Here is a 12,007-nt window from a genome sequence, read left to right on the forward strand (position 1 = left end):
TCTCTCCCCCACTTCACTACGCTCTCTTAATTGGTTCGCAACTAATCGCTTTGTAATACTTGGGTAGCTATTATCCCTCCACATACTTATAACAATACCAGGAAGTCATGCACACAAACACAGATACACATATGCATACAGTTCCGCTTACATAAGCTAGCAGAGGCGCATCTACCCCCACTTTTGCTTTTTCTTTCCTTCATCTGTTTGCTGCTATTTTAATAAATGAAAAACTAATGAGAACGCTAAACCAGGACAAAACGGCTGCTGCAGGTCTGGTGATTCTGTTAACAACTGAGAAAAATAAATATTCAAAAACACAAAAGGAAAGCTACAATCAAATAGTTTTATAATCAACAAAGAAAGCAAAAGTTAAATAATGAAAAATACTGAGAATAAATCTCACAAACTAATAATTATATCCATGAAAAACTAATATAAATCATTTTAATGTAATATTTCTGACAAAAAATGAAAAATTCCTTAGTTTTTGTTCTTCTTTTAGTACCTTTTTCATAGTAGTTGGCCTGCTGTGCTACATCTCTTTTAGATATTTGTGCATTTGATTTGGTAAAGGTCACAGTACTGCCAGATTTGCATGTTGAATTCCCACTGTAATTGCCCAAAGCCCTACTTCACTTTCATTTCAGCTGTTAATTAAGTCACATTTCCATAATAAAAAGAAGTAAGTTGGCTAATTACTATAGGGATCTGACACAAACAAGTAAACGCCTCTGTCTCTGATCTCCTAAAGGGTGATTTTCCAGCCATTATTGTCAGGAAAGCTGTAAAAGACAAAACTTAAACTCATTGTTACAGAGATTTAAACTTAATGCTAACAAAGCATGCCAAATGTTTGGAAGAATGTTGATACTCGGTTAAATATGGTGGTGCTGGAAGCTAGAAGCAATATGGACTATTGGGAAGGTTAGCTGTTAATTTGTTTGCTACCAGTTTCCGACAGTATAAAAGCTTAACATAGCTACTGCTATTAAGACTTGAGTTGAGTCTTTCTACCATTGCCAGATTAGTTGCCAAAACTAAACCAGACTAAACTAAAATAACGGGTGTAATGAGAAGGATGGGGCCTGACTGTGAATCTGCACGCTCATTTTCTAATGACTACTGATTAACCAGTCATTAGCCAATGAGAGATAATCCTCTTTTTTGACACACTGTATGACTAAGACTTATTTTTTTACTCAGCATGATGTACCATGAGAGAATGCATGAATTCAGAAAGCAAGCATTCACAGAGAGCATGTCAGAAAGCTGTTTTCCTTCCTTCGTCCTACTTCCATACTTCTATTTATCAGAAGTCTTCTTGCAACCACAACCATCTCCATCTGGCAGCCTTCAGAAAAATTCTTTTTAGGCATTTCCACATTAGATTCATTTTACAACCAAGAGCAATGCCAGTGTTTTATTCTGTCTTGCTCCCAGTCAGCTCACCTACAAGTTAAAAAGCTAGCTAACTGGAATTCATGCTAAAGACATATACAGGGAGTGCAGAATTATTAGGCAAATGAGTATTTAGTCCACATCATCCTCTTCATGCATGTTGTCTTACTCCAAGCTGTATAGGCTCGAAAGCCTACTACCAATTAAGCATATTAGGTGATGTGCATCTCTGTGATGAGAAGGGGTGTGGTCTAATGACATCAACACCCTATATCAGGTGTGCATAATTATTAGGCAACGTCCTTTCCTTTGGCAAAATGGGTCAAAAGAAGGACTTGACAGGCACAGAAAAGTCAAAAATAGTGAGATATCTTGCAGAGGGATGCAGCAGTCTCAAAATTGCAAAGCTTCTGAAGCGTGATCATCGAACAATCAAGCGTTTCATTCAAGATAGCCAACAGGGTCGCAAGAAGCGTGTGGAAAAACCAAGGCGCAAAATAACTGCCCATGAACTGAGAAAAGTCAAGCGTGCAGCTGCCAAGATGCCACTTGCCACCAGTTTGGCCATATTTCAGAGCTGCAACATCACTGGAGTGCCCAAAAGCACAAGGTGTGCAATACTCAGAGACATGGCCAAGGTAAGAAAGGCTGAAAGACGACCACCACTGAACAAGACACACAAGCTGAAACGTCAAGACTGGGCCAAGAAATATCTCAAGACTGGTTTTTCTAAGGTTTTATGGACTGATGAAATGAGAGTGAGTCTTGATGGGCCAGATGGATGGGCCCGTGGCGGGATTGGTAAAGGGCAGAGAGCTCCAGTCCGACTCAGACGCCAGCAAGGTGGAGGTGGAGTACTGGTTTGGGCTGGTATCATCAAAGATGAGTTTGTGGGGCCTTTTCGGGTTGAGGATGGAGTCAAGCTCAACTCCCAGTCCTACTGCCAGTTTCTGGAAGATACCTTCTTCAAGCAGTGGTACAGGAAGAAGTCTGCATCCTTCAAGAAAAACATGATTTTCATGCAGGACAATGCTCCATCACACGCATCCAAGTACTCCACAGGGTGGCTGGCAAGAAAGGGTATAAAAGAAGAAAAACTAATGACATGGCCACCTTGTTCACCTGATCTGGACCCCATTGAGAACCTGTGGTCCATCATCAAATGTGAGATTTACAAGGAGGAAAAACAGTACACCTCTCTGAACAGTGTCTGGGAGGCTGTGAATGTCAGAAATGTATATTTGTGAATGTGGAGATGTTATATTGGTTTCACTGGTAAAAATAAATAATTGAAATGGGTATATATTTGTTTTTTGTTAAGATGCCTAATAATTATGCACAGTAATAGTCACCTGCACACACAGATATCCCCCTAAAATAGCTAAAACTAAAAACAAACTGAAAACTACTTCCAAAACCATTCAGCTTTGATATTAATGAGTTTTTTGGGTTCATTGAGAACATGGTTGTTGTTCAATAATACAATTATTCCTCAAAAATACAACTTGCCTAATAATTCTGCACTCCCTGTACACTCGAGGTTTCCTTGGGTTCAATACTGTGACACACTGTGACACGATCTCTTTCCGAACTCATCACGTGCGGAAGCCTGGTTATAGCCTCTTGGTATCATAGTTTAATGCACTGATTAAGTTCAAGCATCATTTTTCACTATACAAAATTAATTTAGTCACAGTGTGTATTTTCCCCTAAACCACAACCTTTTCCAGTTCTAAACAAGTAGCACTGATGCCTAAACCTAAAGAGTGCGTAAAAGCAAGACCAAAAAGGCAGTGAAGTAAAAAACCCAAACCTAGGAAACCGTGATCTTTTGCTTAACAGATTTGCAACTTACACCAACTGTCCTGCCTCCTTAGAAGAAAAAGCTGTAATGGAAGTTTTTTCTCAAACAGGACCAGTACTGGGTGTGTGTATGGTGTATGGTGTGTATGGTGCACCAGTATACTGGGTGTTTACTGGTGCCTCGAGGCACCAGTAGTGGTGACTACGTGCAGGATACAGAAACGATTGCATGAAAACCAACTACAAACTAGTTTAAAAATGAAACAAACTCTTCAGCTGGCTGTTGTTCTTTTAAAAAGCGACAACGCTGATAAAGAGGGGAACTAGCAAGGTTGCAGAGACGGTAAAAAGAAAATCGCGTACTCATTTGCATAAAGAAATAGAAGACTTAAAAAGAGCACAAACAGGCTAATTCAGTGATGAAATGAATTGAATGATCACTGCGGGAAAGGAAAGCTCTTAGCTGATGAATCCTAATGAAATCTGACTGATAGTAATTATGCTGATGTTGTTCTGTGGACCTTAACCTTTTAGCTAAAAAACTGAGAAGTCTGCAAATCCCCCTTCCATTAACGCCAGAGGGAAGAGAGAAGGATGAAGCAGGGGAGCAGAGAGGATAAGAAGAAGCGCTAAGAGCAGAAGGCATAGAGGAGGGGAAGACAGGAAAGATATTTGCAGGAGGAAAGGAAGAACAAATGAAGAGAGAAAGGAGAACAGGGGATGGAGGACAGGTGAGAAGGTGAGGAAGATGGCGAGAAAAGGATAACTGGGAGAGAGGGAACATGGAAGAAGAAAACACAAGAGAATGGGGGAGGATAACATAGGTGGAAATGAAGTGCACTGGAGAGGAGATGAGCATTGGATGAGAAATAACAAATAGAAATAGAGTACAGAAAGATTAAGTGAAAAAAACTAAAAGGTGTGGAAAGAAGTGTAGCAAAAAAGAAAGCAGGCAAAAAAAAGGAAAAGAATGCAAATACGAGTGTGTAGTGAAGAAAAGTAAGAGGAAGGATAAGGAGGATAAAGGGAAAAGGGAGGAGGAGAGGGCAGGTCACACATATCAACACCTGGCATGTCTGTCCAGCCTCAGAAATGGAAATGAAAGAAACACATACTGGCCTCATTACATTCATGCCCATTGAGGGGCTTGGACTAATACTTGGAGTAGAGAGGTAAAGTCAAGTATCAAGGCCCCGTATAATGTCCTGAGATAGCACATCAGGCTAATACATGGAGCACTAACCTGCTTCGCTGTCGCAGTCTTCGCTTCCTGCTGCGAGCTCCTCCGTCCTCTCCTCCCCTTCTCCTCTGACTTCACCCACTGAGTATCCACCTCCCCTTGCCTCTCCCCCTCTCCCCTATCTGCTTCTCTCATCGCCAAGCAGTTAATTTTGGGATTAATACGCGTGGCGGTGGTGGCTGGCTCTTTTGAGGGATTTGTAGCGGAGCTGCAGACACTTATCTTGGTCATTACGGCGCCCATATTGGATTCAAGCGTTTTAGTATCTGCCAAACATTCGGCTGCGGAGGAGTCTATCGGGGCGACACGCGCCCGGGGATTAAGATAAGGAGGCCCCTCATTACGACTTCTCTCCTCCTGCGGCGTGCTGACACTCGCAGCGGCCGCGACTTCTCCTCCAGCAACATCACAGAGGAGGTACGGGTGCTCACCTCGTTTCTCTTCCTCTGTGCCGGAGGACACAGGAAGAGGAAGAAGAGAGGAAAGGTAGTCTTTTGGTTTGGAGCCAGGCCCCTGGAGGGAGGTGGCGTCGCTTGTTGAGGGTGGGGAGGTGGAACATGAGCTGTAACAAGGCTCCAGGAAAGTAGAGGAAGAGCTCTGTGTGTCCTCTGCTGGACTTGTTCTTTGGAAATATAGTTGATCCTGGTTTTTCGCCAGTACTGTCTGCTTAGAGAGAGACAGGTAACCCAGACTGTCATCTGCTGGAGAATTGGGCCCGTCGTCGGACGTAGACTGAAAATTGTTGTTTAAGCAAGACAGCGAAGGTACGCTGTCATTCATTTCATAGCCAAATGACAGGGGGGACTCAAAATTCTCCTTCAGAAAGAAGTGCCATGGTTTCTTGGTGAGAACCATGCTGTAGCAGAGAGGCGGGCCTAGATAAACCTCCTCTGTACAGGCTTCAAACAGAGTCACCTCTTCCCTGATGTCAGGGCTGGGGGGCAGAGACAGAGAGGGGTTAGTTTGCTCTTCATGGGTACCATCAGCAGCACAGTAAGTTTCACTGTCAGCAGACTTTAGATCAAGAGCGCAGACTTTGTTTTTGGTTCCGAGGCCGGGAGACGCTGAAATTTGCTGTCTGGTGCTTGTGAACAGCTCAGGGCTCGGGCTGTGGAGGCCTTGCGTTGGCGTGACGTATGACGGGATGCTGTAGGGTGCTGGGGTGGAGCTCTTGTCCTCTGTGCACTGACTGACCTCGCCGCAGTCGCTGTCATGGGAAGAGAGAGACAGGTAGGAGTAGAAGTCTCCCTTCTTAAGGTGGAGGGGCCTGTGGGAGTGTTCGAGCACCTGAAGGGAGAGGAAGGAGAAGTTTTTGTGTTGCCTTTTGTTGTCTGCTCGTAAGGTTTGGAATTAAGGATAAAATGTGCTTCACTTATAGTAGAGCTCTGTCAGCTGACTGTATGAGTTCCTTTTGTTTAAATGATGCTGACTTGGTTTAAAATTTTATTTGATTGTGGGCAAAAATGATAACAAATAGAATCAACTGCTAAATATTCATTTAGATTCTGAACACGAAGGATAGAAATAAGAATAACCTTTAGCGCTTTTATCAATAGCATCTTATTTGTTTTGAAATGACTTTTTTGTAATGTTATTTTGTATTATTTCTAATTTAAGATACCTACCATAATTACTAAACCATCAAATCTTGATTTACATATTCATATTTTACACTCAGGCACTTTTTGCATGGGGGGAAGTAAAACTTTTCTGCCTGATTTCTTTTTTCCTTTCAGAAATAACATGAAGACTGAAAACTGATTAGCTTTTAGATTACTTCACTTGCAAAAGATACCAAAGAAATTAGTCATTAAATCTGAAAAGTTATGATCTGTGATGCGATTTATTGAATTAGTCCAATTCAGTGAACCAATCGACTGAGATAACTTTTGATACTTTTGGATTAATTTGTCCAACAAATATACAGAATATACAAAGTCAAACAGGACCTCGGATGCTCCAGCTCAGAAATAATTTGATTCGTTTAGTGTTAAAGTTTTCAGCCACACCAAATAATTTTTGAGTTCTGTTTGAAATCGTTTTTATTTTCATGTTGCAGTGCAATATGTGCATATGCCTATCATTAATACTCTACCTTGTCTCTGATCTGTGCTAATGATGCAGAACCTTGGTCTGGAATGGACCCATTGGTCTCAGTCTGGCTCGGTTCCTCAGTCTGGTTCTCTTTGCTTTTCAGGGCCAGTGAGGTCATGTCAATAATCTCCATCACAAAATCATGCACGTTCTCCTTCTTGCTTTCTTCTATACAAGGTGGATGGAGGGAAGAGGGGCAGGGAAGGTGCTTGCAGCAGGAGGAGTGAGAGTTGTGCCCTTTTTTGGGGAGCAAGGACGAATCTTTGTCTCTGACTTCCCTCCTCGTCTCCTCTGTCACAAAAGATGAGAATCTGAACTTTTCCTGAATGGTGATGGCCTTCCTTCTGCTGGCTACCGACCTGCTGTTGTGCAAAGCATCGTGGGATTTGCAGTCCTCCACTGGGGAGAGGGATGGAGGAGAAGGGAGGGAGGAGCTGTGGCAGGGCAACTCTCCCCGAAGCTGTCCCACCAAAGAGGAAGCACGTTTGGATGGGAAAGGGAGCAGCTCACAGGATGGGGACTCCTTTGTCTCGCTTGATTCTGTTATCACTACCAAGTTGCTAATATCTTGAACCAGCTCTCCTGTTTTGGCAAACACGTACGAATCCCTTAGAGACTCTCCGTTCTTGGTGAACATGCTGGACTCCTCTCGGAGGAGCTCATCATCTTCATCCCTCCCTTTTAGACAGCTCTGGTCCACATTTCCATTCTCCACATCATCCACAAACTGGCTAATGTAGCTTCTTGTCGCGTTCCTCCTATTCTCCTCCTCCTCCTCCTCCTCCATTCCCCTCTTGCCTGTTTTTACTTTATTGTTGCCACCATCACTGTTGGCATCTAATAATTTTGAAGCTGAGTGGTTTAAAAAACACTCCTTAATCTGAGGGGACAGGTTGGCTCCACACTGAAGCTCATCATGGAGGCCTGTTTCTGTTTTAGAGAAAGAGGAAGTGGAGGCACGAGGAGATCGGATCCAATTTTGGAGCTCTCTTTTCATGTACTCAAGCCCCAGCACATAAGAGCCCTCCATTTCTTCTTCATCATCATCCTCAACATCCTCGTGACCTGAGGATGCGCCACTCAGCCGCTCTCCTTCTTCATCCTCTTCGTCCCGAACGCCGAGCTCCTCCTCTGTGAGGGTGAGCGTGGAGGAAGACAGGAGGTCGCTGTCATCCTCATCTTCATCCGTGCAGGCTGATGTGCAAGAGACGTTCACAACCATGCTCAAACTGGTTGCGTCGGCTTCATCCAGGCCTTGTGCTCCTCTGCTCCTACCGTGGCAGCGCTTCCTAGAAGAGTTTGCATTGGGTGCCACTGTGGGATCCAGCAAGAGGTGCCTCTGATTTCTGAGCATGACAAAATCTTCAGAGCCTAGCGATGAGTCCTCAGTGCTACTCAGCTCTGTTAGGGATGCTGTTGCTGAACTCTCGTTGATCAGCGATGGAGGTCCTTTCCACAAAGAGCATGAAATCCCAGATAGCGGGGCGTGTCGACCACCGAGAGAGGGGGAGGCAGGGAGGGGGCTCCTCTGCGGGGAGCTGCCCCGAAGCGTCATGTCAGAAACACTCCGGGTCATTTTTGCCCCAAGAGGACTCTGGATGTTCTCCAGACGTTTCAAGAGATCAAGGGTTCTTCGGCTCAGCTCTCCAGGGGACGGTTCCCCTTGCACAGTTTCAGTGTTGTTTTCTTTTCTTTGTTGGCCTCCATCATATCCACTTCTCTGCTCCTTCTCCAGCTCTCCGAGACTGGCAAGGCTACCTCCAGTTCCTTCATCAATACTGCGAAATGGGACTAGGCCAGTCTCCAGAGAGGCGCTACGATGCAGTGGGTCTTTGGAGGGGAATAACTCCACACCTGGAGCCAGAAGGGACTCTAGAGAGGAGCCCTGAGATAAAACTGGACTTGATGCCCGGCGGCTGAGGACAGGAGGAGTTTCCAAACCATGGTACTGTTGAGTGGTGAAGTCAGCGAGATCACTGTGGGACAAGAAAGACTTTGAGAAGTCAACAGCAAGTCCCCCCACCTCAAAATCAGAGTCAGAATCCGCAGGTGTCAGGATGCCACGTCCGTTAATTAGGATTTCAACAGCCTCACCACCTCCCCTCCTGTGTCTCCTCTTCTTCTCCTCCTCTCTGTTTCTTTTGGTTTCGCTCCTCCTCGACCTCTTCTCCTGCTCACTTTCCTCCTCCTCTTCTTTACCCACACCTTTTTCCTCTCCTGGGATTTCAAAGTTGGCTATTGTTGTCTCTGTGTCTCCTGTGTCACTAACAATCCCGCTTTCGCACTCAGACCGACGACTGTTTGAGGACTGGCCGCTCCCTCTTCCACCCTCACTCTCTCCATCTCGGCATCTTCTTGACATCAAACCTCCCAGGAGATCTGGGAGGGATTCGATGGAAGAGAAGGAGGAATCCTTACTCAAGCTCTTCTGCAGCACTTGCTGTTTCCTTTTTCCTGACTTGGTTTTTTGCAATAAGGATGAAGTGTGAGGAAACTGAGGCTGTCTGTATAATTCAATATTGTGGAGGCTATATACTTGGTAGACATTATTGTTGTTAGGGGGTGAGGTTTGGGAGGTCATATTGTGCTGAACCTCCACTGATGATCCACCTCTAGTATTCGACATAATCTCAGTACACTCAGTAGCGGGGACAGGTGTTCTACTCGTGTCAGGGGGGTTTTCATTGGGCAGAACAGCTTCAGAAGGCAGATTTGGTTCTGTGGGGAGGTTTTGTGTAAGGTCAGGTTCTGGTATAGCTTGTGGCTCTGCTTCTGTGATTGTCATATCTGTTTCATCCCATTCCCATGAATCATCCTGCACTGGTGCTACTGGACCAGCTGACACTGGGCTGATTTGGTGAAGGTCCACCAAACCTGGTTCCAAAAAGTTCCCAGGAACCTGCAGACAAAATGAAAGGAAACACAAGACAACATTTGTAACTGGTCAGTGAGGTTTTAGAGAAATTCACTCAGATGCAGAAATCAAGAAGCTGTGTTATGTTTCTTAATAAAGTTCGCAATCAGACACAACATACAACATGATGGAGAAAGGAAAACAAACAAGTAACTTAGTCCAAAGACAACAACCAAAAAGCCAGGCAAATAAGGAAAATAAGAAACACGTGTACTCAATTAAACCCCCAAACAATGGAGGGGAAATATTTCAAATTATAGAATTTTATTCATGCCAAATATATCATTGCATCAGTGTTTTCACAGCTCAAATACAGGAAGGCAACAAATCCATTTTGAACTTCTGAAAACTCATCCTGCCCTTAACACTCAATTTCAGACAACTCTTTGCTCTGTGTGATGACACAGAGAAGGGTACCCCGAATACGGGCATCTCAAGCACACAGCTTTGGCTGTGAGCACAGCAGCCGCACTCACCTGCTGTTCAAAGCTTATTTACAAGGTGCAACCAATCAGAAGAAATGTGGCTTAAAAGGAAGGATTAACATGTGATGTTTTATACATTTACTCCCTTACATGGATAAAAATGTAATTTTAAAGGTAGAATCTCCTAGTTTCTGAAAATACGCATAGCTAAAATACCATAAGTGGTTCTCCAGTGACCTTGTTGGTGTTAAAAGGTTAAATAAATCTTAACACATAAAAATGAATAAAAGACTGTTTCATTAATCGTTTGATGCTGTGAACTCCATCTTCAGAATGTTGGGTTTTTTGCAATTACTGAGTCCTAAATCCATGAACTTGGCGCAAATGTCATTTAACCTGTGGAGCACTCGCCCCGATTACATGTTGTTTTAATAACACCTAGGAAATTTCAAAGAGAGCTTAAAGACATACAGTGTTGCTTTCCTTTAAGAAAAGGGGTTCTCAGTTATGATTCAAAGCACATAAATGTTTTAAGTTGTGCTATCAAACACGATGGGAATATAAGTCGTGTCATTTTGGATGTTGTATCTTGTTTTGGCACAAAACTCTTTAAAAAGACGCGTCGCTAATCCCGCGTCCCTCCTGAGAACGCCGTCTCGACTCAGGCCTCTGCTTGAAAGAGACACACTGACAGAACATGTTCTGTGATCATTTAAAAAAAAAAAAGAAGAAGAGTGAAATCAGCCCACCCCAAAGCAATTGCTCATAAATCTCAACACAAATTATTCCACTCTGGAACAAAGCGATGAATTATTCAAAAACGACTTCTGAGAGAAAGAGCACCAGGCTGAAAACCCCAAAGTAAATACGTAATCAAAAGCCTTCAGAAAGCTCGGCTGTCTAAAAATATGCTTAGACACAGGAATTCTTCTCTTCCACAGACATAATTATACAAATTGCTCCGCGTCTCGTTAACAAGAGAGGGGGGTAATTCGTATTAGCCATTCATAGCCTATTAATCTAATAAACTAGTTGGCTCTGCGTGCGTGTGCGAGTGAGTGTGTGTGGATATGTCTCTGTATAATGAATTTCTATTAGATTTGTGTTTATTCCCCTTGTGCTGATAAGGGAGATGGGGGTAATGACTGAACTGGGTTTTGCCACTGTAGACGCATTCAAAAACACATTCAGCGCTGAGAGGAAAGGCTATCAATCAGCCTAATCCAATCAAATCGGGGATTTGATGACCCACGAAAACCTTGTACATAATTTATATCTGTAATTCATCTCATTTCTATAATTTTACAACAGTTTATAGCTGGATTGTGGGTATTTATATGACCACAGACAGAGGAGCGTGGGGACTATCGGTGTCCAGCACTCACAGTATCCTTAAAAACATATTTCTTAAAGCAGCAAATGACTGTAAAGTGTTGCTGGGAACCTGGCAGAGTGAGAGATTGCAAACCAAGCATCAATAACCAGTCAAACTTTGGTAGTTATTTACACAAATACTTGCACAACATGACAAGGTTGTCCTCTTTAATCGCTCCCATTTCTCATGACTTGTATTTTCAGCTCAGTTCAGATTTAGTTTCAACATTTAGTTTTTGGCTACTTGTCTGTTTTAATACTATATGTGTGCTGTTTCTCAGGAGCAAAATGTAAGTTCAGAAACTGTATTACAATAAAAACACTGTCCCATCTACAACAAAGCCAAGACACCAAATTGCCAGAGGCTAAAACTGAAGACATTTTCTGTACATTTCTATTTTATTTTTATTAATTTTGGAAGTAAAAAAAAAGTAAGTAAGTTCTGTTTGTTATTATTTATTCAAAAAGATTTTAATTTTATGCTACATATGTGTGTCAGACTGAATCTTTTCACAAATTTACCCAATCAAAATGTATTTATTTCCTCATCTTTCTTCTTATATTAGTATTTGTCAAGCTGTATTTGAATTATACACACAACAGCTAATTTTCACAGGAAATATTCTCCTCTTATATTCATCAAGGTCATTTTAGCTTTAAAAACGAAAAGGGTAAAGCAAATAAAAATAACACTGGATAATGTCCAAAATGAAATGACATGAAACATATTCAGAGGTGAAAACAATGACAGACTTG

General features: G+C 42.8%; 1 protein-coding gene across 1 annotated transcript in view; it reads right to left on the reverse strand.

Annotated features, from left to right (window-relative positions):
* Window positions 1–12,007, reverse strand: part of akap6 (A kinase (PRKA) anchor protein 6) — a 226,508-nt gene that overhangs the window by 7,785 nt on the left and 206,716 nt on the right. The window contains exons 20-21 of the mRNA XM_086275898.1: window positions 6,540–9,437; window positions 4,448–5,731 (exon numbers count right to left, since the gene is read on the reverse strand). Of these exons, the coding sequence (XP_086132024.1) occupies window positions 4,448–5,731; window positions 6,540–9,437 (4,182 nt within the window). The remainder of the gene's footprint in view (window positions 1–4,447; window positions 5,732–6,539; window positions 9,438–12,007) is intronic.

Source organism: Aulonocara sp. 'chitande type north' Nkhata Bay, linkage group LG19 (assembly GCF_057382095.1).
Source record: "Aulonocara sp. 'chitande type north' Nkhata Bay isolate Kocher_YH1m ecotype deep benthic linkage group LG19, A_spYH_male_GT1.1, whole genome shotgun sequence".
Taxonomy (NCBI): domain Eukaryota; kingdom Metazoa; phylum Chordata; class Actinopteri; order Cichliformes; family Cichlidae; genus Aulonocara; species Aulonocara sp. 'chitande type north' Nkhata Bay.